This window comes from Coregonus clupeaformis, unplaced genomic scaffold, assembly GCF_020615455.1.
Source record: "Coregonus clupeaformis isolate EN_2021a unplaced genomic scaffold, ASM2061545v1 scaf0754, whole genome shotgun sequence".
Classification (NCBI taxonomy): Eukaryota; Metazoa; Chordata; class Actinopteri; order Salmoniformes; family Salmonidae; genus Coregonus; species Coregonus clupeaformis.
In genome coordinates this window covers 185,788-212,559 of record NW_025534209.1, presented here as the reverse complement: position 1 = coordinate 212,559, position 26,772 = coordinate 185,788, and the positions used below count along the sequence as shown (strand labels likewise).

Below are 26,772 nucleotides of genomic sequence, written 5' to 3'. Positions count from 1 at the left end.
ACATATGCTGGGCACTTGTTGGATGCTTTTTCTTCACTCTGCAGTCCAACTCATCCCAAACCATCTCAATTGGGTTGAGGTCGGGGGATTGTGGAGGCCAGGTCATCTGATGCAGCACTCCATCACTCTCCTTCTTGGTCAAATAGCCCTTACACAGCCTGGAGGTGTGTTGGGTCATTGTCCTGTTGAAAAACAAATGATTGTCCCACTAAGCCCAAACCAGATGGGATGGCGTATCGCTGCAGAATGCTGTGGTAGCCATGCTGGTTAAGTGTGCCTTGAATTCTAAATAAATCACAGACAGTTTCAACAGCAAAGCACCCCCACACCATAACACCTCCTCCTCCGTGCTTCACGGTGGGAACTACACATGCGGAGATAATCCGTTCACCTACACTGCGTCTCACAAAGACACAGCGGTTGGAACCAAAAATCTCAAATTTGGAGTCCAGACCAAAGGACAGATTTCCACCGGTCTAATATCCATTGCTCGTGTTTCTTGGCCCAAGCAAGTCTCTTCTTCTTATTTGTGTCCTTTAGTAGTGGTTTCTTTGCAGCAATTCGACAATGAAGGCCTGTTTCACGCAGTCTCCTCTGAACAGTTGATGTTGAGATGTGTCTGTTACTTGAACTCTGTGAAGCACTTATTTGGGCTGGAATTTCTGAGGCTGGTAACTCTAATGAACTTACATTGCCTTGCGAAAGTATTCATCCCCCGTGGCGTTTTTCCTATTTTGTTGCATTTCAACCTGTAATTTAAATGGATTTTATTTGTATTTCATGTAATGGACATAAATAAATAAAGTCCACCTTTGTGCAATCTGTGTCACATGATCTGTCACATGATCTCAGTATATATACACCTGTTCTGAAAGGCCCCAGAGTCTGCAACACCACTAAGCAAGGGGCACCACCAAGCAAGCCGCACCATGAAGACCAAGGAGCTCTCCAAACAGGTCAGGGACAAAGTTGTGGAGAAGTACAGATCAGGGTTGGGTTATAACAAAATATCAGAAACTTTGAACATCCCACGGAGCACCATTAAATTCATTATTAAAAAATTGAAAGAATATGGCACCATAACAAACCTGCCAAGAGAGGGCCGCCCACCAAAACTCACAGACCAGGCAAGGAGGGCATTATTCAGAGAGGCAACAAAGAGACCAAAGATAACCCTGAAGGAGCTGCAAAGCTCCACAGCGGAGATTGGAGTATCTGTCCATAGGACCACTTTAAGCCGTACACTCCACAGAGCTGGGCTTTACGGAAGAGTGGCCAGAAAAAAGCCATTGCTTAAAGAAAAAAATAAGCAAACACGTTTGGTGTTCGCCAAAATGCATGTGGGAGACTCCCCAAACATATGGAAGAAGGTACTCTGGTCAGATGAGACTAAAATTTAGCTTTTTGGCCATCAAGGAAAACGCTATGTCAGGCGCAAACCCAACACCTCTCATCACCCCGAGAACACCATCCCCACAGTGAAGCATGGTGGTGGCAGCATCATGCTGTGTTGATATTTTTCATCGGCAGGGACTGGGAAACTGGTGAGAATTGAAGGAATGATGGATGCCGCTAAATACAGGGACATTCTTGAGGGAAACCTGTTCCAGTCTTCCAGAGATTTGAGACTGGGACGGAGGTTCACCTTCCAGCAGGACAATGACCCTAAGCATACTGCTAAAGCAACACTCGAGTGGTTTAAGGGGAAACATTTAAATGTCTTGGAATGGCCTAGTCAAAGCCCAGACCTCAATCAGATTGAGAATCTGTGGTATGTCTTAAAGATTGCTGTACACCTGCGGAACCCATCCAACTTGATGGAGCTGGAGCAGTTTTGCCTTGAAGAATGGGCAAAAATCCCATTTGCTAGATGTGCCAAGCTTATAGAGACATACCCCAAGAGACTTGCAGCTGTAATTGCTGCAAAGGGTGGCTCTACAAAGTATTGACTTTGGGGGGGGGGGGTGAATAGTTATGCACGCTCAAGTTGTCTGTTTTTTTGTCTTATTTGTTGTTTGTTTCACAATAAAAAATATTTTGCATCTTCAAAGTTGTAGGTATGTTGTGTAAATCAAATAATACAACCCCCCCAAAAATCCATGTTAATTCCAGGTTGTAAGGCAACAAAATAGGACAAATGCCAAGGGGGGTGAATACTTTCGCAAGCCACTGTATCCTCAGCAGCAGAGGTAACTCTGGGTCTTCCTTTCCTGAGAGCCAGTTTCATCATAGTGCTTGATGGTTTTTGCGACTGCACTTGAAGGAACTTTCAAAGTTCTTCACATTTTCCGTATTGACTGACCTTCATGTCTTAAAGTAATGATGGACTGTCATTTCTCTTTGATTATTTGAGCTGTTCTTGCCATAATATGGACTTGGTCTTTTACCAAATAGGGCTATCTTCTGTATACCCCCCCACCTTGTCACAACACAACTGATTGGCTGAAACGCATTAAGAAGGAAAGAAATTCCACAAATTAACTTTTAACAAGGCACACCTGTTAATTGAAATGCATTCCAGGTGACTACCTCATGAAGCTGGTTGAGAGAATGCCAAGAGTGTGCAAAGCTGTCATCAAGGCAAAGGGTGGCTACTTTGAAGAATCTCAAATATAAAATATATTTTGATTTGTTTAACACTTTTTGGGTTACTACATGATTCCATATGTGTTATTTCATAGTTTTGATGTCTTCACTATTATCCTACAATGTAAAAAAATTAAGAAAAACCCTGGAATGAGTAGGTGTGTCCAAACTTTTGACTGGTACTGTATGTTGCCGCTTTTAAGCTAGAAATATGTTGGCGCTTTTAGGGTTAACACTGTAGCAACATGGAAAACATCATCATCATCAACAACAACAACAACAACAACAACAACAGAAGCCCCATAGGGGATAATCAGATCTTAACTACACTAATGCTCGATTGGTCCTGGTGATTCACTGTGTTGTTTTAATACACACACACAAATACACACACACACATGCACACACACGCACACACACACACACACACACACACACACACACAGTGAGTATGTATGCTTTCTGCCAGTTCTTGACCTGTGCTAAAGCATTATGATTATTGTATGAATGGCTACATAGGACCTGTAGAGTCAAGTGTCACTAGTCCTTCTGCCTTAACTGCTACCACTGTTCATTTACCAGCCATATGTGCAGTACGGGATATGGGGAGAGAGAGAGCGAGAGAAAGAGGGAGAGAGAGAGTTTTCCATTATTGAGAATAATTTTCCAACATATTAATATTCAATCTTTTCTGTTTGTCTTTAAAAAAAAATATTCTGGAGAAAATAAATCGACAACATGACAACCATAGTTCACATCACTAATAAGATGTGCACTGGCATGGCATTACTCTATTTGAATGTAATAATTTATGATAAATGTGTTATAGCACAGGCAGGCCTACATTTCCACATGAAATGATGTAGATGGTAAGAAAGGTGGATGTAGTAGACTAGAGAAACAAACAAGAAAACATTAAAGCCTTTTTCTAAAGATGGCTAAATACTTTTCATTCATAGGTGCATTGTTTTACCCTATCCAGTAGAAATGGGTATACATGTCAACCGACTTTTTCCCTCAGTCCACTAACATTTTCGTTATCTAAAATGTACTAATTCCTTATTATGGCGGGGGGAGGGTAAACTGGTGACTTCAACAGCCGTTCTGTGACCCAAAAAACTGTCAGTCTTTGCCTGGAATAAATTGTGGAATATACTATTTCCGAGAACGGGGGGGGGGCATATTTTACAAAACATTTAATTCTTAACCATTGCCTTCTCAAAATTAATTCGGACTATTTTAAAGTCTAAAATAAACAACAAAGAAGACGAATAGGCATACTTTTTATTTCGACGAGTTTTGTGTGTTTAAAGGGGTTGGTAAAATAAGGACGTAACATCGCAGACCCTGCCATACAGTGCTACGTTTCGAGCGGCCCCATAGTAGAATCAATTCAGCTAGGGGGAGCTTGAAACTGTCAACTGATGCTTTCCTCCGAGCTCTGGCGAAACGCAGTCAAACTGAATACAGTCAGCTAGTGGGATATCAGCAGCACCGCACAAGTTGCACACACTGTCGATCACACTCATTAATCTTTGCTTTTCCTTTGACCGATTATCAGTTGAAGAATTATGTGAAGTTAAATAACAGTGTAATACATTAACTACATGAAGGCTATATTTAAGCTATAGTCATGATGTTTTGAGCACTGAAATGGACTGCATAATGCCAAACACTTCAGTGTTACTGGCAGTCATACACAGTGAAAGAGGGCTTAAAAACATATATTCATATGCTAGAATGCAAAATGAATATGCCTAATTTCAGATGATCTCTCATAACCAAAATCTATCGAAATTCCAATTCAACTAAAAAGTGCCTTTTCTTTTCAATGAGAATATCTGAAATGATCCCATGATCCCCGGTCATAATACATATAACTGAAGCTTCTTTCTCTATTATGTGAAGTTGAAGGTATTGTAGCAGTTGGGGGTAACTAAGGAGGTGGGGGCAATACATAGCAACCATCACATCTAGATGAAGCCCTGTGATGAGTGAGATTTCTCATAATAACCGTCCCAAATGGCACCCTATTCCCTACATACTGTAGTGCACTACTTTTGACCAGAGCCCTATGGGCCCTGGTCAAAACTAGTGCACTATATAGGGAATAGGATGCCATTTGGGACAGGCATCATGTAAGGTTTTACCTGGTCACTGTATCCAGGCCACCACTACACCTGGAGCAGGTGGAACTGGACAGGTGAGGTAACCAACTAGATGCCTTGGGGCTTTGAGCACACACACACACACACACACATGCTGTACTTATATCACTCATGTACGTACATTACTTTGCGTCACAGGGAACATGGCTTGGGGGAAAATCAGGCGCACTATTCCATTGTGTGTGTGTGTGTATCACCCATACGCATCAGTGTAATCTGTGTGTGCCTGTATGTGTGCTTGTGCATTTGTGTATGTGTGTGTATTTGTGTGTCCGTAACCACCAATGTCACCTTCATGGAACACTATACATTTATACAGATTATGTTTGTAGGCAGGGAGGGATGTTGATGTGTGTGTGCTGTTGGGGCACCCTTCAGAAGGCAACAGATTATGTTTGCAGGCAGAGATGTTGATAAGGTCATCCCTTCCCAAGGTCACTTCCACATGTATGCACATTCCATTTCAACCTCTATATATCATACATACAGAACTACAGACATTCTGTATGATCTGTTTCTATGAGTTTAAGACGGGTTGAAACCTAGCTCTGCTTTCTTTAAGGAGACACTGAATACACTGAAGCGAGAGGCCTCTATGAACCATGAATCAGACATTTAGATCAGAGACAGTCAGTGTGTGTGTTGCGTGTCAGCGTGTGCCATGTGTTTGCCATGTGAGTCATCCGCAAGTGTAAGGGTCTAAGTAGTAAGATCCTTTTCTCCTACTCTCCACTCTTTCCACCTCCTCTCTCCTCCTTCCTACTCCTCCTCTCTCCTCCTTCCTACTCCTCCTCTCTCTCCTCCTTCCACCTCCTCTCTCTCCTCCTTCCACCTCCTTCCTCCTCCTTCCTACTCCTCCTCTCTCTCCTCCTTCCACCTCCTCCCTCTCCTCCTTCCACCTCCTCCCTCTCTCCTCCTTCCTCCTCTCTCTCCTCCTTCCACCTCCTCCCTCTCTCCTCCTTCCTCCTCTCTCTCTCCTCCTTCCACCTCCTCCCTATCTCCTCTCCTTCCACCTCCCTCTCTCCTCTCCTTCCACCCACCTCCTCTTTTCTCATCCTTCCATTTCCACTCAAATATACACCCTTTTAGTGCTCATCTTTCCGCTCTTATCAGGGACTGATTCAGATCTCAGGTGTGAGACCTGGGACACCAGATGAACGCTGCCCTGGGCAGTCAGTCAGTGAGGAAAGAAAAGCAGCAGTACTGGAGACATGGAGGTTTGTATGTGAATATGCCTGACCCTAAAGACTCCTACTGAACACACACAGAGATAACATCAGCTAGCACAGAGGGGGAGGGTTCACACACACACAGAGATAAGTAAACAGTAGTCTGACGTAAACCAGTGGTGACTAATGCTGTGACGTCTACTAAACAGTCCTATGGCCATGGTTAGAATACAGAATGAAAAACACACGCTTGAATGTGTCCTGTTGTTATGAGTGACTGTTATGTGTTTTGTTCTGTTGTGTTCTCATTCCTTTATTATTTGGTTGTAGTCTTCCTCCACCTAGTGGTGGTTAACCAACATGCACCCACAGTGACTAGGCTCTACTACAGCGCAGCAAGATAAATTAACCACGAGTTTTAATACCTATGGGCCCTGGTCAAAAGTAGTGCACTATAAAGGGAATAAGCTGCCATTTGGAATGCAAAGTATGTGAGGATAGAGAGAGAACTGTCTTCATTTCAGCTTCTCTGGAGCTTCCCCCTATGTTATGGACAAGACAATAAATAGTGAATGTGAACACATAAGGTGCACTTGGATTATGACAACACTGCACGTGAAAAACTGCTACATTTATGGTCATAGAATTGTCGATAGAGAGGGGACATGATGGCACAGTCAATTAGAAGAGTCTCTGAGATTAGTTCTATAGCAATATAGATCCTATTAAATTACTAGAGGGGCTATGTCATAAACCCTCAAAGGTCCAGAATGGGATGAAAATGGCATCCATTGTGGTCAAGGAGAAATCCAAACCAGTCTAATTGGAATGAATGGTAGTAGAGGCATAATCCTGATTTTACTTATGCAGGAAAATAAAACTAAGGCATGTGATATATCGGAAATTGTGTAATAGAATTACTGTCAACCTAAAATATTGTTATATAATCATAAATACAGTTTATTTGGGTTTTAGACCATGTTCTGTAAAAAGCCTCTAAAATATATGTAAACAGACCATAAATGTCTACATTTTATGTTTTCTTGGAAAGCTGAGAGTGCTATTATATGATACAATATCAGTACTTGTTGCATTTACAACTTGTCTGTCCTATCATCAACTGATTTCAGCCGGTGTATGGCTGTGGATTGACTGGATTGTTTGAATAGAATGTTGGCATATTGGCAGTTAATTAGAAAAATTAATTGAATCATTCCTCTAAAACTGTCTGGCTAGCTAGCTAACACACATACAGTGCAGATAAATTCTTCAAATTCATTCTTTGGCACTATCTTATCACAGCACTCGCAAACCATGGTTGACCAACTCCCTGACCAAAATGGCTGACCTTTATCCCATTATTTATTTATTTATTAGACATTTTGCAGGATGAAATCTCTTGAGATGCATCTCGTTTTCAAGTGTCCAAAAAAAAAAAAACTAAACAAACAAACAATACTTAGTAACAAGAATAATATGGCAACTACATTTTAAATAAAAAAATGTAACGTACATTAACAGCATATAAAAGTTGTTGTACAACTACTAATAGGCCTAGAAGTAATAAACTACTGCTCCAACTACCAATACAACTAATAAAACTAAGTACCTACAGTGAGGGAAAAAAGTATTTGATCCCCTGCTGATTTTGTACGTTTGCCCACTGACAAAGAAATGATCAGTCTATAATTTTAATGGTAGGTTTATTTGAACAGTGAGAGACAGAATAACAACAACAAAATCCAGAAAAACGCATGTCAAAAATTTTATAAATTGATTTGCATTTTAATGAGGGAAATAAGTATTTGACCCCCTCTCAATCAGAAAGATTTCTGGCTCCCAGGTGTCTTTTATACAGGTAACGAGCTGAGATTAGGAGCACACTCTTAAAGGGAGTGCTCCTAATCTCAGCTTGTTACCTGTATAAAAGACACCTGTCCACAGAAGCAATCAATCAATCAGATTCCAAACTCTCCACCATGGCCAAGACCAAAGAGCTCTCCAAGGATGTCAGGGACAAGATTGTAGACCTACACAAGGCTGGAATGGGCTACAAGACCATCGCCAAGCAGCTTGGTGAGAAGGTGACACAGTTGGTGCGATTATTCGCAAATGGAAGAAACACAAAATAACTGTCAATCTCCCTCGGCCTGGGGCTCCATGCAAGATCTCACCTCGTGGAGTTGCAATGATCACGAGAACGGTAAGGAATCAGCCCAGAACTACACGGGAGGATCTTGTCAATGATCTCAAGGCAGCTGGGACCATAGTCACCAAGAAAACAATTGGTAACACACTACGCCGTGAAGGACTGAAATCCTGCAGTGCCCGCAAGGTCCCCCTGCTCAAGAAAGCACATATACAGGGCCGTCTGAAGTTTGCCAATGAACATCTGAATGATTCAGAGGAGAACTGGGTGAAAGTGTTGTGGTCAGATGAGACCAAAATCGAGCTCTTTGGCATCAACTCAACTCGCCATGTTTGGAGGAGGAGGAATGCTGCCTATGACCCCAAGAACACCATCCCCACTGTCAAACATGGAGGTGGAAACATTATGCTTTGGGGGTGTTTTTCTGCTAAGGGGACAGGACAACTTCACCGCATCAAAGGGACGATGGACAGGGCCATGTACCGTCAAATCTTGGGTGAGAACCTCCTTCCCTTAGCCAGGGCATTGAAAATGGGTCGTGGATGGTTATTCCAGCATGACAATGACCCAAAACACACGGCCAAGGCAACAAAGGAGTGGTTCAAGAAGAAGCACATTAAGGTCCTGGAGTGGCCTAACCAGTCTCCAGACCTTAATCCCATAGAAAATCTGTGGAGGGAGCTGAAGGTTCGAGTTGCTAAACGTCAGCCTCGAAACCTTAATGACTTGGAGAAGATCTGCAAAGAGGAGTGGGACAAAATCCCTCCTGAGATGTGTGCAAACCTGGTGGCCAACTACAAGAAACGTCTGACCTCTGTGATTGCCAACAAGGGTTTTGCCACCAAGTACTAAGTCATGTTTTGCAGAGGGGTCAAATACTTATTTCCCTCATTAAAATGCAAATCAATTTATAACATTTTTGACATGCGTTTTTCTGGATTTTTTTGTTGTTATTCTGTCTCTCACTGTTCAAATAAACCTACCATTAAAATTATAGACTGATCATGTCTTTGTCAGTGGGCAAACGTACAAAATCAGCAGGGGATCAAATACTTTTTTCCCTAACTGTATAATATATACATACTTACAAATATCTTCACATGCTGATGTTTCTATTAGCTAGTTAAAAACACAAACAGTTTGTTTTTAACATTTGAAAAATGGCTTTCTTAAATTCACTGTGTGAGTTTTCCTAAGGAAAATTAGTCAAGTCAGTTGGGCCTTTGTATCTGAAAGCTCTTACTCCAACCTCATGATGTACCCTTGGAATTTGTAATTTCTGCTGTTGTCGAAAGGAGTTGTGTGAGTCTTTTAATGTTAGGCATTCCTTAAATTTAAGTTGATACATTTAAAAATAAATTGGTACCAATGTCTTCTTTTTGGGAGTGACAGACAATTTAGGGATTCATACATTGTGCAATGATGTGTCTTATAATGGCATCATAAGAAGGTTAATGTCCATTCTAGTATTCTAATTCCTAATTATATGTCTGTAGCACCCTAATAATAGCGAGGTCACTTTATGAGGTCATTGTGAGGTCACTTCCTCCCTCTGGTCCACGTCCTACTGACTCCACATAGAATTAGAATGATCAGAACAGACATTCTTGATCAATGCAAACTTTGTGGCTTTGGATAAAAGTGCAGTCTGCTAAATGATCCTAGAGCTTTGTCCTTTCTACTCATTCTAATTCTATGGCAACAAGTCCTGCTCTGCCGCCAGATTGAGTCAGACATAAAAAGTAGAAATCCAGTAGATTTTTTTGAATTATGATGAGTCATTTCTCCTCGGTCTAACTGTATGTCACTTCCTCTTCTTCTTCCTCCACGGGCAGGTTGCCGGGGCAGGGCTCCATGGTTACTGCGACGGCCATTCCACTGCGTCCTAGCAACATGTTGGTGACGGACGTCCACTGGTTGGTGTCAGGGCAGTAACTTTCAACACTGGACAGAAACCCTGTGGAGTTAAAACCACCTGGAGGTAGGAGGGAGGAAGAGGGATGGAGGGGGAGAGAGAGGAAGAGGAATGGAGGGGGAGAGAGAGGAAGAGGAATTGACGGGGGGAGAGAGGAAGAGGGATGGAGGGGGAGGGAGAGGAAGAAGGATGGAGGGGGAGGGAGAGGAAGAGGGATGGAGGGGGAGAGGGAGAGAGAGAGGGAAAGAGGATAAGTGAATCAAAGGCTCAGAGGCAGCAACATGGTATCTCGTTCTAAAGTTGGCCAAACTCTCCAGAGAGATGGTAGGTTTCTCCAGACTCACCCAGTACGAAGATGCGTCCCTGGTAGATGGTGACTCCGTGAGCGCTGCGGCAGTGCTGCATGGAGGCCACTGGCTCCCACACAGTACCTCTGGTTACACTGTACCTCTCCATGGAGCTGAGCTGGGTATGACCGTCATACCCTCCTACTGCATACAGGTACGAGTCCACACACACCACACCTATACACACACACAGAGGGAGACGTTATCCACAGGTGTATACACACACACACACACACACACACACACACACACACACACACACACACACATACTCACCCAGTCCACTGCGTACAGTGGTCATGGGGGCAAGTTGGTGCCAGGTGTTGGAGTCAGGGTGGAACCTCTCTGCTGTGTTCCAGCGGTTCTGGCCGTCGAACCCCCCCACCACGTACAGAGACCCCCCACAACCTGCTACCCCCGCCCCTAGACGGGCTACTGACATGGGGCTCACAAACACCCAGCGGTTTGCCTCTGGGTCATACCTGGCAGAGAGAGAGAGAGAGAGAGAATTTATGGTGGTGGTTGTCTTAAAGCTGCAATATGTAACTTTTTGGGTGACCCGACCAAATTCACATAGAAATGTGAGTTAAAAAAAGCAAGTCTAAGAAGCAGTAGATCTGTTCTATGTGTTATTTCTATTCTTCCCGTTCTTAAGTTTCGTTTTTGCATCTTTTACTTTCGGATTTGTACACCAGCTTCAAACAGCTGAAAATACAATATATTTGGTTATGGAAAAGACATTTCACAGCGGTTTAGATGGTACAATGATTCTCTACACTATACTTGCTTGTTTTGGGGGAACTATTCAAAATTTTGCAACCAGGAAATGGTGGCGCGATTTCTGCATAGTGCAACTTTAATGCTCATTAGCATTGTTATCATCATCATCATGACCTGAGTGCATGGGACTGTAGGACCCATCAGTGTGAGCTAGATAGTATAACTAACCCAATGTATATGAGCAAGGTAACTTACAGTGGATTAACTAAAGCTACCAGCTTTGTGCGGTGTCTAGTAACAAGCTTTGTGGGAGGGTGGGAGGAAAGGAGAGCAGTGGCGAGGAAAGGAAGGAAGGAAGGACACATCTCTGAGGTATTCTACCAGAGCCACGGATCCTGTAACGGCATTCCGGTGAAGATATTTTCCTACCGGTTAGCCGCACAGCAGCGAGTTGTGAAGCATTCCCAATCGGATTGACATTCCTTGGAAGTGGGCCCCAACACAGCAGGACCAAAAGCTGTCACACTAATTAGTCCCCCACCTTGGGCTCAGGAATTTCTACATTATCTTGGGGAATCTCGCTCTCTCTCACCTCCCCCCTCCTCACCTCTCCACAGTGTTATGATGTGTGGAGCCCTGGGACCCCCCTACGGCGTAAATGCTCCCGTCCACCACGGCCACCCCCACCCTGTTCCTGGGGGTGTTGAGGGAGGCGTGCTGGCTCCACTGGTTGGTCATAGGGTTGTAGCAGCACAGGGAACTGGACTCAGTGTTGTTCTGTAGGGACAGGTTCCTGCCTCCCACCTGAGAAAGAGGGGGGGAGAGAGGGAGGAAAGGAGGAGTTAGATAGACAGACAAGGCCGTAAAAAGCAAGGTGTGTGCGTACGTGCGTGTACCGTGTAGAGCAGGCCAAACAGCACACAGGAGCCCAGACCACTGCAGGGAGAGTCCATGTCAGCTAGCTTCAGCCAGACGTTCCTACCAGGGTCATAGGCCTCCATAGAAGACAGAGAGTGCTGCCGATACCTGTGATGGAACACAGGAGGATCAGACAGTACATACCATGACCACATCAGGATTCTATCATCATACTCATATGATATCATATCATCTAATTATCTCATTTTATTGTATCGTATACTATGCTATACTATCCTACTACACCCCATCCCATCATATGGTTGTAGAGTACCCTCCAGCTACGTAGATAAGCTGTGTTCCACGGTGAGGCGCAGGGGGGAGGGGCTTCCTCAACGCCATTTCCTGGAATATCTTAGACAGGAAGTCTCTACATGAGTTGGCCTGGATTAAAGGAAGGAAGGAAGGAAGAAAGGAACATGAAAATAGAAAATGATAGAATTAGGTATTCCTCAATCTATAAATCAATCCCAGTAGCCGGTCACAGATGAATAAATGACATAGGTTTCATAGATAGTGACTTGCCTTGCTGAGGATGGGGCAGGACTGGAGCTGTATCTTGATGAACTTGGGAGGCAGAGCATAGACGTGGAGAGCATTGAGCAGGGCGTGGAGATACGGCGCTCTGCTCTCCACATCCCAACGCACCCAGTCTGTACACGCCTTGTACACCTGTCACCAAGGAGCTCATGGTCAAACAGATGGTTATCTTGATTTTCACATAGAAATATGCATATAGGTGAAGTACAGTGCATTCGGAAAGTATTCAGGCCCCTTCCCTTTTTCCACATTTTGTTACGTTACAGCCTTATTCGAAAATTGATCAAATTCATTTTTTTCCTCAATCTACACACAATACCCCGTAATGACAAAGCGAAAACAGGTTTTTAGAAATGTTTGCATATAAGTGAAGTATAGAAATATACACCTCAGGATAAACAATAGAATAGAATATAAATCAAATCTATACCTCTGACTCACAGAGCACCTTGAGGCTGTCCTGGCTGATCAGCTCCAAAAGCTGACAGTGAGACAGACTGAAGAACTCCTCCTCTTTGGTTACCTGGGGTAGGGACAATTAGACACGCAGTCAACACGCGTCACATAATCACACACAAAAAACACAGTCCGTCAATAATCTATGTCATGACTAAGCACACTGTTTTTGTCTAACGTTAAAGCGAGAACAGCTGACGTCAGGGGACCCTTCACCAAACAACAGTTGCAGACTTCTCATGGTCTTTACAACCTTGATAGAACTTACCAGCCCCAAAATGAAACTTATTTGATCAAATGTTCTTGTTTTTACCTTGATTTCTAATGATGTGTCTCTTGTAAAGGTACTGCTTAACTGAGATGTGTGTATATAAGGAAGGGGTCTGAGCCTCACAAAGTGCATCATATCTGAACAGGTGTCGTTACAGAATGAGGGGTGCTGTAGCTCTGCTGGTGTTGCTGTTCTGTCTGTCTGGGTCATGGACTCAGGAGGAGAGTGGAGGGGTCAGAGAGAGTGACATCACTCAACAGGGTCACAGTGCAGGGAGAGAGAGCAGGGTGAGTGAGGTTCAGATAGAGAGACGAGGGACCGAAGCTACAGAGACGACCAACGAACAGACCACCACCCCTGACATCTGGACTGAGATGAATGAGCTGAGAGACATGGTGCACAACCTGGGAACCATCATGGTGGAGCAGAGAGAGAAGCTGAGGAACATGGAGGCCAGACTGACAGCCAATGAGGCTGAGGCGAAGGAGCAGAGAAACACAGTAGTGGAGCTTAGAAGCCACCATGGGGACGCTGAAGATAAAGAACCCAGGTGATTTAACACGTATGGTTGTAAAGGTGTAAATTGAAGGAAATAAGTCAGTCACAGTGTCCCACTGTTTATAATGACTTGAGGAAGGGTTAACATTGTTTCATGTTGGATGTAAAGTTACTGGTGACTCTTGGTGTGAATATGTCTGTTGTTTTCAGGCCTGGAGGCCAGACTGTTCCAATGAGAGCCAGGTGGAGGAGCTAATGTTATAGTAAAACAGATGTAAAGAACATTGCTTTTGGGTTCGGGATCAGTTAATTTCACTAAATCTACATTGCTGCTGAATTCCCTGTTCCACAAATATAATGTATTGAATACCACTGAGAACCTTCGAACCATAAAAGATACTGCAGTTTGCACTCTGTGAATGAGAATAGAAGAAAGTCATTTTATCAGTTTCATCAAGTAATTCTACCGTTTTCTCTCCTGTGTTCACAGGCAAACCAAAAGTGGCCTTCTCTGCTGGTTTGAGCCACGATAGACCTGTAGGCCCCTTCAATAATGTCACCACCCTGGTCTACACCAGAGTCATCACCAACATCGGCAAGGCCTACGACCCAACAACAGGTAGTCACTTTACGGCCCAACCATATAGACTGTTTTTGACTGACTTTAGTTTAGGAGTTCAAACTATATTAAAGCATGTATGCAAAATGTTCTTGTCCTCTGCTCCAGGTATCTCCACAGCTACAGTAAGAGGAGTCTACTACTTGAGATTCACTGCCATGAACAACTTTTCCATTGCCTTCAGAAAGTATTCATACCCCTTTACTTTTTCCACATTTTGTTGTGTTATGGTCTGAATTAAACATGTATTACATTGAGATTTTGTGTCACTGATCTACACACAATACCCCATAATGTCAAAGTGGAATTTTGTTTGTAAACATTTTCAAAGTTAATAAGAAATGAAACGCTGAAATGTCTTGAGTCAATAAGTATTCCATCCCTTTGTTATGGCAAGCCTAAATAAGTTCAGGAGTAAAACGGTCCTTAACAATTCACATAAGTTGCACGGACTCTGTGATCAATAATAGTGTTTAACATGATTTTGGAATGACTACCGCATCTCTGTACCCCACACATACAATTATCTGTAAGGTCCCTCAATCGAATAGTGAATTTCAAACACAGATTCAACCACAAAGACCAGGGAGGTTTTTAATGCCTCGCAAAGAAGGAAACCTATTGGTAGATGGTTAAAAATAAAAATAAACAGAGATTGAATATCCATTTGAGCATGGTGAAGTTATTAATTAGGCTTTGGATGGTGTATCAATACACCCAGTCACTACAAAGATACAGGCGTCCTTCCTAACTCAGTTGTCGGAGAGGAAGGAAACGGCTCAGGGGTTTCACTATGAAGCCAATGGTGACTTTAAAACAATTATGGATTTCAATGGTTGTGATATGAGAAAACTGAGGATGGATTAACAGCATTGTAGTTACTCCACAATACTAACCTAAATGACAGAGTGAAAAGAAGGAAGACTGTACAGAATAAAAAAGTATTTGATCCCCTGCTGATTTTGTACGTTTGCCCACTGACAAAGACATGATCAGTCTATAATTTTAATGGTAGGTTTATTTGAACAGTGAGAGACAGAATAACAACAAAAAAATCCAGAAAAACACATGTCAAAAATGTTATAAATTGATTTGCATTTTAATGAGGAAAATAAGTATTTGACCCCTCTGCAAAACATGACTTAGTACTTGGTGGCAAAACCCTTGTTGGCAATCACAGAGGTCAGACGTTTCTTGTAGATGGCCACCAGGTTTGCACACATCTCAGGAGGGATTTTGTCCCACTCCTCTTTGCAGATCTTCTCCAAGTAATTAAGGTTGAGGCTGACGTTTGGCAACTCGAACCTTCAGCTCCCTCCACAGATTTTCTATGGGATTCAGGTCTGGAGACTGGCTAGGCCACACCAGGACCTTAATGTGCTTCTTCTTGAGCCACTCCTTTGTTGCCTTGGCCGTGTGTTTTGGGTCATTGTCATGCTGGAATACCCATCCACGACCCATTTTCAATGCCCTGGCTGAGGGAAGGAGGTTCTCACCCAAGATTTGACGGTACATGGCCCCGTCCATCGTCCCTTTGATGCGGTGAAGTTGTCCTGTCCCCTTAGCAGAAAAACACCCCCAAAGCATAATGTTTCCACCTCCATGTTTGACGGTGGGGATGATGTTCTTGGGGTCATAGGCAGCATTCCTCCTCCTCCAAACACGGCGAGTTGAGTTGATGCCAAAGAGCTCGATTTTGGTCTCATCTGACCACAACACTTTCACCCAGTTCTCCTCTGAATCATTCAGATGTTCATTGGCAAACTTCAGACGGCCCTGTATATGTGCTTTCTTGAGCAGGGGGACCTTGCGGGCGCTGCAGGATTTCAGTCCTTCACGGCGTACTGTGTTACCAATTGTTTTCTTGGTGACTATGGTCCCAGCTGCCTTTAGATCATTGACAAGATCCTCCCGTGTAGTTCTGGGCTGATTCCTCACCATTCTCATGATCATTGCAACTCCACAACTCCCTCGGCATGGAGCCCCAGGCCGAGGGAGATTGACAGTTATTTTGTGTTTTTTCTATTTGCAAATAATCGCACCAACTGTTGTCACCTTCTCACCAAGCTGCTTGGCGATGGTCTTGTAGCCCATTCCAGCCTTGTGTAGGTCTACAATCTTGTCCCTGACATCCTTGGAGAGCTCTTTGGTCTTGGCCATGGTGGAGAATTTGGAATCTGATTGATTGATTGCATCTGTGGACAGGTGTCTTTTATACAGGTAACAAGCTGAGATTAGGAGCACTCCCTTTAAGAGTGTGCTCCTAATCTCAGCTCGTTACCTGTATAAAAGACACCTGGGAGCCAGAAATCTTTCTGATTGAGAGGGGGTCAAATACTTATTTCCCTCATTAAAATGCAAATCAATTTATAACATTTTTGACATGCGTTTTTCTGGATTTTTGTGTTGTTATTCTGTCTCTCACTGTTCAAATAAACGTACCATTAAAATTATAGACTGATCATTTCTTTGTCAGTGGGCAAACGTACAAAATCAGCAGGGGATCAAATACCTTTTTCCCTCACTGTAAGTAATACAGCACAAAATGTGGCAAAGAAATTTACTTTTTGTCCTGAACACAAAGCGTTGTGTTTGGGGCAAATCCATCACCGAGTACCACTCTTCATATTTTCATGCATGGTGGTGGCTTCATCATGTTATGGGTATGCTTGTCATCGGCAAGGACTAGGTAGTATTTAGGATAAAAAACCCGGAATACAGCTAAGCACAGGCAAAAACCTAGAGAAAAATATGGTTCAGTCTTTCCAACAGACACTGGGGGACAAATTCACCTTTCAGCAGGACAATAACCTAAAACATAAGGCCAAATCTACACTGGAGTTGCTTACCAAGATGACATTGAATGTTCCTGAGTGGCCTAGTTACAGTTTTGACATAAATCGGCTTGAAAATCTATGGTAAGACTTGAAAATGGCTTTCTAGCAATGATCAACAACCAACTTGACAGAGCTTGAATAATTTTTCAAAAGTATAAAATGGGCAAATATTGTACAATCCAGGTGTGCAAAGCTCTTAGAGACTTACACAAAAAGACTCACAGCTGTAATCATTGCCAAAGGTTTTTCTAACAGGTATTGTCTCAGGGGGGTGAATACTTATCTAATCAAGATATATGAGTGTTTTATTTTTCATTAATTTTTACTAAATGTTAGAATTCTTTTTACACTTTGACAGAGTATTTTGTGTAGATCAAATTACAATTAAATCCATTTTAATCCCACTTTGCAACAACGAAATGTGGAAAAGGTCAAGGGGTGTGAATACTTTCTGAAGGCACTGTACATGTACAAGAATGGTCAGAGAATCCTGCATATTTACCACCTCAAACCTGATGATAAGCATAAGCACATTTCTAATGCTTTCACTCTAGAACTGATGAAGGGGGATATACGGTGTACATGTGCATCCCTACATTGTGGAAGCTCTGGGATTCCTACGAAAACCATAACACCTTCAGTGGCTTCCTGCTCTTCACAGTTTAAGAACATCATGGATGCTGTAATGGTCTCGAGTGTAGAGTCTGTATGTCAGGTCCTCTTGGAGCCACAATGGCTCCTCTAACGTCTATCAACAAAAGGCAGAATCATCTTTGTCTCGTTGATGTTTTATAGTCTTTATGACATCCTGATAAAATAGCTCATGTGTACAGCAATATGACAGCTGTTCGACAAACAGCAACATTATTTTGGCCCAAATCCAACCCACATCTGAAAGGTTACTTCAGGTGACTTCAGACACAGAGCCAGCCACATTGGCTACATTATGCGGGTGAGATACAAAGTGTGTGTGTGTGTGTGTGTGTATGGTTCCTACCTCGTTGAAGTGTGTGTTGATGTACTCGCGGCTCCTCAGGTGCAGCTCAGTGCAGCCAATCTCCTCAGCGAAGCGAGCGATGCCGATCACGTTGGCAGGCTCCAAGTTTTTAGTGAGGTAGTCACAGCAAGCCTTAGCCACGTCTTCTATCTGGTACCTGACACACACATTTTAGACATGTTCAATGAGGTAGTCACAACACGCCTTAAAAGTACAGAAGGATTCATCATATAAGACACCAGGAAGCACTTTATATATAGACCATCAACCAGTCCAATTATTCATGTCACCACATAGTCTCTTACCTCATGGCGGCCAGTAGGACGTGCAGCACACACTTCTCCCCCACAGTGATGCGTGAAGTGTAGGCGAAGTCAATGAGCCTCCCTACCACCAGGGGGCAGACATCACGTAGCGTCACCTCGGAGGCGTGGCACTCCTTAAAGCTGCTGGTGAACATGGCTTTGAAGTAAGGGCTGCATGACGCCAGCACCACTTTATGCACCTGATGGGGGAGGGGAGGGGTGGCCAATCTTATACATGTGGGTGGGGTGCAGGCTTTTACTCCAACCAAGCAGTAAAACACCCGATTCAACTAATAAAGTATTTGACAGCCTCTTGCTTTGATAAGCAAACCCCTGGGGTAAAGCGCAAGGATAACGCTGTATTTTACAGTCAAGTATCACCTTACACAGCTTTTTAATAATAGTAGGAACAAAGAGCAGCCCTCTCACCTTGAAGTCAGCGGTCATGTCCTTATAGGTGACGTGGAGGGTGATGTCACACAGCATCTCGTGCCTTCTGAAGTCCTCCATGGCCTGGAGGGCTCTGGAGGGGTGGGTCTCTATGGTGTAGTCCAGGTAACCAGACCCCCGCATAGACGGCACCGCGATGGCAGAGAAATCTGCATCCCTGGTGAGGCGCTTCTTCCTGGGGCACAGCATCCTGACCGATGGGGGGGTGGAGGGTGGAGGTTGTGGGAGTCTGTCTGTTTTAGGGATTAACCAATCAATGGACTAAGCATTGATTTTCCCTGAATCCCCCACGTCGAATTTTGCACCCGATTAATTCTTATTGAATGATTGTAACACAGTGCATAGTGCATAGTCACCCTCAACGCGTGATACTTATCGATACTACTAAACGTTCAGGAGGAATGGGGTTTTCCACCCAGTATCTGTTATTACAAATCAAAGTCCTATATAAGTAACAGTCACGTATCCCTCCATTTGTCCGATTTGATTATTATAACTTCCGCATCCATCACTGTTGGCCGTATTTCCTCGAGAGTCAATGTGTTGATAATATTTTCACCTCTCTAGCGTGGCTATCTAGTGACTACCCTGTTACAACACACACATCATCGACGCAAGTCAGTCAGATATCACATAATAAACCGGTTATGTTGCTGAGATTACTGATTTAATCCAAAGACTTCTAGTTCAGTCCAGCAATTCCAATTTCAGTCCAGAGATTCACATTTTTGTCCAGAAAGGCATAAATTAGTCCATATTTCAGCTTTTGGTCCTGATATTCCTGGTTTAAGAACAATTCCTATTTGGTCCATGGAGTTCTAGTTTAGTCCAGTGATTCCATTTTTAGAGCAGATATTCCTGATTTAGTCCATGAGATTCCAGCTTGGTCCTCTGGTGTTGGGCCTCCAGTTGTGGGGTTCCGGGATGAATCATTGGTTGGCCATTCTTCACTTGTTGTCCCCTAAATCCATGATGTCTAAGATAGCGACATCAGGGATGATCTGGTGGCTTCTGTTAGTCTGGGAACAAATTAAGAGAATAAAGTCAATAGGAGAGGTAGCATGTGTGTATCCAATGGAGTGTGTGTATATCAAATGTTTTAACGTATCCTTGAAAATTTGCTTTGGCATACCTAATGAATAGAACACAGCTTTGGTGACACCCCTGTCTCAAAAACACATGTTTTTCACCTCTTAAACTTTTTGAAAATGAAGCTTTTCCTCTCGACCGTGCCATTCTGCTCGTAAAATGATTACGAACTTTACCCTCTTCATGTACACTGAACAAAAATATAAACGCAACATGCAACAATTTCAAAGATGTTACTGAGTTACAGTTCATATAAGGAAATCAGTCAATTGAAATAAATTAATCAGGCCCTAATCTATGGATTTCACATGACTGGGAATACAGATATGCATCTGTTGGTCACAGATTCCTTAAAAAAGAGATAGGGGCGTGGATCAGAAAACCAATCAGTATCTGGTGTGACCACCATTTGCCTCATGCTGTGCAACACATCTCCTTTGTATAGAGTTGATCATGCTGTTGATTGTGGCCTGTGGAATGTTGTCCCACTCCTCTTCAATGGCTGTGCGAAGTTGCTGGATATTGGCGGGAGCTGGAACACGCTGTCGTACAAGTCGATCCAGAGCATCCCAAACATGCTCAATGGGTGACATGTCTGGTGAGTATGCAGGCCATGGAAGAACTGGGACATTTTCAGCTTCCAGGAATTGTGTACAGATCCTTGCGAAATGGGGCTGTGCATTGTAATGCTGAAACATGAGGTGATGGCGGCGGATGAATGGCACGTCAATGGGCCTCAGGATCTCATCACGGTATCTCTGTGCATTGAAATTGTCATCGATAAAATGCAATTGTGTTCGTTGTCCGTAGCTTATGCCTGCCCATACCATAACCACACCATGGGGCACTCTCTTCACAACGTTGACATCAGCAAACCGCTCGCCCACATGACGCAATCTGCCCGGTACAGTTAAAACCGGGATTAATCCATGAAGAGCACACTTCTCCAGTGTGCCAGTGGCCATCGAAGGTGAGCATTTTTCCACTGAAGTCGGTTTCGACATCGAACTGCAGTCAGCTCAAGACCCTGGTGAGGACGAAGAGCATGCAGATGAGCTTCCCTGAGATGGTTTCTGACAGTTTGTGCAGAAATTATTCGGTTATGCAAACCCACAGTTTCATCAGCTGTCCGGGTGGCTGGTCTCAGATGATCCCTCAGGTGAAGATGATGTGGAGGTCCTGGGCTGGCGTGGTTACACGTGGTCTACGGTTTTGAGGCTGGTTGGACGTACTGCCAAATTCTCTGAAATGACAGCTCTGGTGGACATTCCTGCAGTCAGCATGCCAATTGCACTCTCCCTCAAAACTTGAGACATCTGTGGCATTGTGTTGTGTGACAAAACTTGTATTGTCCCCAGCACAAGGTGCACCTGTGTAATGATTGTGCTGTTTAATCAGCTTCTTGATATGCCACACCTGTCAGGTGAATGGATTATTTTGGCAAAGGAGAAATTCTCACTAACAGGGATGTAAACAAATGTGTGCACATCATTTGAGAGAAAGAAGCTTTTTGTGCATATGGACAATTTCTGGGATCTTTTATTTCAGCTCATGAAAGATGGGACCAACACTTTACATGTTGCGATTATATTTTTGTTCAGTATAAACATGAAAAATTGCTCTTGGGTAAACTATATGAGACCTCGAGCATAGTTTCACTTCCTTATGGCTTATAAATAGATGAGAGGACAAACAATCATACCAGAAATGACATAGGCCTAGTGTGGTGTGTGTCACCCTAGAGCTAGCCTGATCACAAGTCACAAGACCTAAACCCACAAGCCAAGAGAGAGAGGGGGGAGAGAGTGTGTCCCCTGGTATTGAACTCCTGATCTGGCTTAACGGGTTTTAACACACCAGAACTAACCCTGTCGACACAGCAAACAGGCGTACAGTCCACAGCACACAGTGTGAAAAATCTACAGAGCTTCAACTACTGAAACAAAGTTACACCGCTGACTTATATGCTATACAATGTAACAAATACTAGTTGAAAATAAGATGCGGTTTTATAGTCCACACTGTTCAGACACTGTGATAGTAGCCAAAAGTTAACCATTAACAGACTCAACAGTGGTTGTGTCCATGTGTAACAGAACCAACAAGAACACACAGTGCTGTTCTATCACTGAGGGTTGCATCTCATTACTTTCAAGTGGCTTCCTCTCCTCAGCTCACCCCCTTCATCATTTACCAATCTGACTAGAGGCATTTACAACATGGTATTAGCAATGTCATAGCATGCCTCTAAAGTATCCACGCAATGCTGCTTGACACCGTTATCCATGTCAATAAAATCATTTCAGCCTAGAGGTTCCATGCTGCGCAACCAAACATGGTCTGCAAATTAAACATGAACTGCCAACAAAGCAGTTCTCTAACTTGATAACATCTGTTTTGTCAGTGGGATCAAAACAATTGTTCCACTTCAGTTCAATTGGATTTGAGGAAAATTGTGAATTTTTCATAACAGGATGTGCACATGTACAGTACACACACATAAATGGAGAATAAGAGCACTTCCTCCCAGCTGCCCACTGCACTGAGGCTAGGAAACACTATCACCACCGATAAATCTACAATAATCGAGAATTTCAACAAGCATTTTGCTACGGCTGGCCATGCTTTCCACCTGGCTACCACTACCCCGGCCACTAACTCTGCACCCTCCGCTGCAACTTGCCCATGCCCCCCGCTTCTCCTTCACACAAATTCAGACAGCTGATGTTCTGAAAGAGCTGCAAAATCTGGACCCCTACAAATCAGCTGGGCTAGACAATCTGGACCCTTTCTTTCTAAAACTAGCCGCAGAAATTGTCGCAACCCCCTATTACTAGCCTGTTCAACCTCTCTTTCGTAACGTCTGAGATCCCCAGAGATTGGAAAGCTGCCGCGGTCATCCCCCCTCTTCAAAGGGGGTGACACTCTAGATCCAAACTGTTACAGACCTATATCCATCCTGCCCTGCCTTTCGAAAGTATTTGAAAGCCAAGTTAACAAACAGATCACCAACCATTTCGAATCCCACCGTACCTTCTCCGCTATGCAATCCGGTTTCCGAGCTGGTCATGGGTGCACTTCAGCCACGCTCAAGGTCCTAAACGATATTATAACCGCGATCGATAATAGACAGTACTGTGCAGCCGTCTTCATCGACCTGGCCAAGGCTTTCGACTCTGTCAACCACCGCATTCTTATTGGCAGACTAAATAGCCTTGGTTTCTCAAATGACTGCCTCGCCTGGTTCACCAACTACTTCTCAGATAGAGTTCAATGTGTGAAATCGGAGGGCCTGTTGTCTGGACCTATGGCAGTCTCTATGGGGGTGCCACAGGGTTCAATTCTTGGGCCGACTCTTTTCTCCGTGTATATCAATGATGTCGCTCTTGCTGCTGGTGACTCTCAGATCCACCTCTACGCAGACGACACCATTTTGTATACATCTGGCCCTTCATTGGACACTGTGTTAACAAACCTCCAAACGAGCTTCAATGCCATACAACACTCCTTCAGTAGCCTCCAACTGCTCTTAAACACTAGTAAAACTAAATGCATGCTCTTCAATCGAACGCTGCTGGCACCCGCCCACCCGACTAGAATCACCACTCTCGACGGGTCTGACCTAGAGTATGTGGACAACTACAAATACCTAGGTGTCTGGTTAGACTGTAAACTCTCCTTCCAGACTCACGTGGTCCTCTGTAGCTCAGCTGGTAGAGCACGGCGCTTGTAACGCCAAGGTAGTGGGTTCGATCCCCGGGACCACCCATACACAAAACAAAAACAAAAAAATGTATGCACGCATGACTGTAAGTCGCTTTGGATAAAAGCGTCTGCTAAATGGCATATTAATTAATTAATAACATTAAGAATCTCCAATCCAAAGTTAAATCTAGAATCGGCTTCCTATTTAACAACAAAGCCTCCTTCACTCATGCTGCCAAACATGCCCTCGTAAAACTGACTATCCTACCGATCCTTGACTTCGGCGATGTCATTTACAAAATAGCCTCCAACACTCTACTCAGCAAATTGGATGTAGTTTATCACAGTGCCATCCGTTTTGTCTCCAAAGCCCCATACACTACCCACCACTGTGACCTGTACGCTCTTGTTGGCTGGTCCTCACTACATGTTTGTCGTCAAACCCACTGGCTCCAGGCCATCTATAAATCACTGCTAAGCAAATCCCCGCCTTATCTTAGCTCATTGGTCACCATAGCAGCACCCACCCGTAGTCTGCGCTCCAGCAGGTATATCTCACTGGTCATTCCCAAAGCCAACACCTCCTTTGGCCGCCATTCCTTCCAGTTCTCTGCTGCCAATGACTGGAACGAATTGCAAAAATCTCTGAAGCTGGAGACTCTTATCTCCCTCACTAACTTTAAGCATCAGTTGTCAGAGCACCTTACCGATCACTGCACATGTACACAGCCCATCTGAAATTAGCCCACCCAACTACCTCATCCCTATATTGTTATTTATTTTGCTCTTTTGCACCCCAGTATCTGCACATAATCTCTTGCACATCTAGCATTCCAGTGTTAATACTAATTGTAATTATTTTGCACTATAGCCTATTTATTGCCTTACCTCCATAACTTGCTACATTTGCACACACTGTATATATATTTTCTGTTGTATTTTATGACCTTATGTTTTTTTTTACCCCATATGTAACTCTGTGTTGTTGTTTTTATCGCACTGCTTTGCTTTATCTTGGCCAGGTCGCAGTTGTAAATGAGAACTTGTTCTCAACTGGCTTACCTGGTTAAATAAAGGTGAAATAAAAAAAATTAAAAAATAAACACACACACACAAAGAGGCGACAGAGGAGAGGCATGTTTCAACACTATGCCTAATGAGAAGGTGGTTCTGACAGACAGGTGCCTCACTACAACACTCATAGAATAGGATTGTTTGTGTGTGTGTCACTATTTTACACTGTCATAAGGTATCTGGCACAGACATATTTGACTACAAAGAAAATATTGTTTCCAAGAACATTAAAGTCAACATACAAGTCATACAATGATTAGACACTATATCAAACCATAGGCCCTAAAGATTAACAAAGTTACTGACCTGAACCCAGTTGTTACATAATAACTTCCTATGCAGGGGCAAGGTTAAACTGATAAAAGGCACATAATCTGGAACCACTCAAGAGTATACTTATAATGCTAATGTCAACATGCAAATTCAATACCTTTATCTTGTTTATGTTCATTCACAATCATGATGACTCACTCCATAAAAGTCAGCTATATTCTCCTTAATAATAAACGTATTCCCTTGTGATTGTAGTTATTTACACTAATCAGAATGTTTATATAGACTTAGTTCTCGAACGCATAACTTTCTCTAAATTGTTCTCTGCTTCAAGGGCCCCCTACGGGCTTCAGACCCTGTAAGCACCTGCATTAATCAGTCCCTGAATACGCACTATGCAGCTGTTGCAAGAGCTCATTTTCACTGGCTGTCCACTGGTGGCAAAAACAATGATTGATAGGCAGCTTAAACTTCTTCAATTCAACCTAAGATTTCCAGGCAAGTTTAGATTGAGATCTATGAGCGGGAGTTAGTCATGCGTGGCGCTCATCTTCTTCTTAATCAGTTTTCACTTCCTTTTAGACTGGAGTGCATTCAACAACAATAGGACATGTCAAAAGTAAAATATTACACACACTGATGTAGCCTAGCCTACATGCTCAAACCAGTAGATACTCACCTCCCCTGCTTTATTATCTCTTAGGCTACAGGGATTTATTCCAAAATAGTAGTTTTCAACTAGTGTTCTTTTCGCGGTTAAGGACACAGAAAACAATGTGGCTACGACACATTCGGCTCACTGACTGTCAGTATGGAAATAAGGCTGTCAAACAGCCGACGCAGTTGTCCTTTGATGACGCAACCGCGGCGTAGGCCTTATGTCCGCACAAAAACAAAACTTGCCACTTCACTTAAATGGCATCGCACCTATAGAATAAAACGAGTGATTTTTTCCGACACATTTTAGAAACATTCAGATGCACAATACCTCGTTTGAAGGTGGCTCCTGTGCTTTGTGCGCATAAACGCTGCGCGCTTCGCCTTGACGAGGGGCTTTCATATCACAGCAAATGTATTTTATGCACGCTGCACGATTTCTACATCACCATGACTTAGCAACTTCAACTTCATAGCTGCATAGCCCAGCAGCATAACTTCATTACTGACGTACGGCAAGTCGGCAAGTAAGCACAAAACAACAATAACAGCATTCCAAGAAATTAACCAGATTACCCGACGAAAATAACGCAAGATATGCCAAGCCTGCGCAGTTTAGCGTGGCTGGTAGGCTATCTATGACAGACATTTATACGCTCAAAACAAATAAACGCCCATATACTAAGGTCCTAAACAGTTTCCTTGAGTCATAAATAAATATAGTGCTCTAGGCCTACTCAATAAAACACGCAGTACCTCATATTGAAAGTCAGTCAAATAGATCACGAAGTGTGTGTGTGTGTGTGTGCAAGGTCAGCAGTTTACGAACAAAGACACTGTACACATTGCTATGTGGATATGGGGATGCATAGTTTGATGGAACAGTATCATCTGAAAGTGCTGGGTGGTGGCACATTCTGATGTGGATGCATCATCTGATGGAACGGTTTAATGGAACACCATGGTGTTTGCTTGCATGCATTTCCCCTAAGAATTCCAGCCACATTCTCGACCTAGTGGTTGTGAATC

General features: G+C 43.4%; 1 protein-coding gene across 5 annotated transcripts; it reads right to left on the bottom strand.

Annotated features, from left to right (window-relative positions):
- Positions 1–9,077: 9,077 nt before the first annotated feature.
- keap1a (kelch-like ECH-associated protein 1a) lies at positions 9,078–26,503 on the bottom strand. 5 transcript variants are annotated; one of them, XM_041873192.2, is made up of 12 exons: positions 26,075–26,503; positions 18,925–19,964; positions 18,496–18,695; positions 18,191–18,347; positions 12,943–13,035; positions 12,498–12,644; positions 12,247–12,356; positions 11,951–12,080; positions 11,662–11,858; positions 10,611–10,816; positions 10,332–10,511; positions 9,079–10,047 (listed from the first exon to the last, which is right to left on the bottom strand). In XM_041873192.2, the coding sequence occupies exons 2-12, from the start codon at positions 19,132–19,134 to the stop codon at positions 9,866–9,868; spliced, it is 1,812 nt and encodes a 603-aa protein (XP_041729126.1). In that variant the 5' UTR covers positions 19,135–19,964; positions 26,075–26,503; the 3' UTR covers positions 9,079–9,865. The 5 variants fall into 5 exon arrangements, with proteins under 5 accessions (XP_041729130.1, XP_041729126.1, XP_041729125.1 ...); XM_041873191.2 differs by lacking the exon at positions 26,075–26,503 and adding an exon at positions 25,766–26,068; XM_041873193.2 differs by lacking the exon at positions 26,075–26,503 and adding an exon at positions 25,244–25,758.
- Between the last annotated feature and the right edge of the window lie 269 nt (positions 26,504–26,772).

Bases quoted from the DNA above. Each gene is read 5' to 3' on its own strand.
- keap1a (XM_041873192.2), bottom strand. From the start codon at position 19,134: ATGCTGTGCCCCAGGAAGAAGCGCCTCACCAGGGATGCAGATTTCTCT. The intron at 13,036-18,190 runs GTAGGAACCATA...TCCCTACCCCAG, and splicing joins TCAACACACACTTCAACGAG to GTAACCAAAGAGGAGGAGTT. The intron at 10,817-11,661 runs GTGAGGAGGGGG...TCTCTCTGCCAG, and splicing joins CATCATAACACTGTGGAGAG to GTATGACCCAGAGGCAAACC.